This window comes from Cercospora beticola, chromosome 7 (assembly GCF_033473495.1).
Source record: "Cercospora beticola chromosome 7, complete sequence".
NCBI classification, from domain to species: Eukaryota; Fungi; Ascomycota; class Dothideomycetes; order Mycosphaerellales; family Mycosphaerellaceae; genus Cercospora; species Cercospora beticola.
Genome location: NC_088941.1, coordinates 1,008,705 through 1,010,398, shown reverse-complemented (window position 1 = coordinate 1,010,398; position 1,694 = coordinate 1,008,705). Strand labels below are relative to the sequence as shown.

The window sequence follows — 1,694 nt, the reverse complement described above, 5'->3', positions numbered from 1 at the left end:
ATTCTCTGAATGACGAATTGTTTTGATTCAGCCAGCTTCTTCCGTGCCGGTCACAGTGACTAATATGTGGAAGTGGAGCGACGAGCCCACCATAGAGACGTAAAGGAGTTAGCGTTGTGTATGTACCGCAAAACTCGATCGTGTGGAGGCCCCCAGCCCTTCTCTCTGTTCCATGTGAAGCCGTCCATAGTCCGCCCCATTGATACCAAAAGGCACAAGCGCGCGGCCGCGTGCAGAGATTCGATTGCGAACGAGCAAATTCTAGGCGCTTTTGTCCTTGTCCTTGTCCTTGCGCTCGAACGGAGGAAACTGCGTCTTCGCAAACTTTCTGATTCTGCCACTCTCCCTCTGCTCCCTAATGGCGCGCAGAATCAGTCTCCAGAACTCCTCCTCCCTATAGCTTCCCCTGATGCTCTGCGCCTTCTGCTTCTTCTTCGCCATGGTGTTTGTGGTTGCGGCTGCGTTGAACTGGTTAGGAAATGCGAGCTACCAGCGCAGAGTTCGGGGGCGCCGAGAAACGTACTCTGGTTTGATTGCTCGTTCTGGTCCTTTTGTTCTGCGACTTTGCTGTACGTGCGCTTGCGAGAGACCATGACCGTGCTGTGTCCGGTCGTGACGGTGTGTGTGCGCAAGTGTGGTGGGTTGGTCGTTGTGAGAAGGGCGGTGCTGCTTTAGCTAAGGCACGAATCCAGCAGCACAACCTTATTCAGGGCACCCTCAAGGCCTCCTTCAGCACACCTAGAGAACCACAACATACGTGCAGCACTGTGTTGACAAGCATTGTCCTCTCAACTCATCCTTGAGCACCGCAGAGCGTCGAACAGTACCGAACGAACCCGCGAGCACAACGAAGCTTCCGTCAGCCGATCCACGAGTACCAACTAGCCATTGACCCGATCCCACCACGGACAGCAGTCTGCTAGCACTGCTCATGAGAGATGCAGCGGGTCATTGGGGATTGACAGTCGAAAGAGCCAGCGTGGATGTGGTCTGGAGGACGAGGATACTCGCTGGAGACCTACAGTAAAGAAACTCCGCGACATCGCAACGAGCCCACCAGGCTTCCCGATCTGACCGGCATCACTGCGTACAGATCAGCCAGCCGCTTTGGAGGCACTCATTGTCTGGAAGCCCGCGCCGCGCACTTTGGGGCGTGCCAACTTTTAAAGAATCAGCCCTCGGCTGGGCGTTGGCCGGGAACCCACCCATTCGGATTCCGAACACCAACAAGCAGTGAGCAGCTCCAGCGTAAATGATTTACTTGAAGTAGTGTCGATACGTGCGATGTGACAGATCAGTCGCGCCATAAACCGCAGACCGCCGTTACGCAGGAGGCTCTGAACCTCAAGCACCGTCCCATGAAGAGCGAACCACGGATCCATGTGCATGCGAGTGCTACCGCACAATACTCAAGCCCGAGACCTTTTCCGAGATGCGAGAAAGGTATGTCAAGGCTGTCCACTCCTCGGAATGAGCTACCCTCTTTGAAGCAACGTTCAGCACGAGCCGACCAGCAAAGGTGAGCCGCCTGCCAGCTTCAGAAGCCTGTGAGGTGTCGCCAGAAACTTCAAAAGCAGAAAGAAGTCGCAGACAGCAATCCATCACGATGATTGCAGGACCATCGGACAACGCAGTAATTGCATCCGCCTGGACAAGACTTAGCCTCTCGAATGCAAGTTTCGGGGCTCATATAC

The 1,694-nt window shown here is 54.9% G+C and overlaps 1 protein-coding gene across 1 annotated transcript; it reads right to left on the bottom strand.

Annotated features, from left to right (window-relative positions):
- Positions 1 to 261: 261 nt before the first annotated feature.
- Positions 262 to 593, bottom strand: RHO25_010653 (uncharacterized protein; the record flags this gene model as incomplete). The annotated part of the gene is made up of 2 exons (XM_023602444.2): positions 262 to 458; positions 524 to 593. The coding sequence occupies 2 exons, from the start codon at positions 591 to 593 to the stop codon at positions 262 to 264; spliced, it is 267 nt and encodes an 88-aa protein (XP_023451512.1).
- Between the last annotated feature and the right edge of the window lie 1,101 nt (positions 594 to 1,694).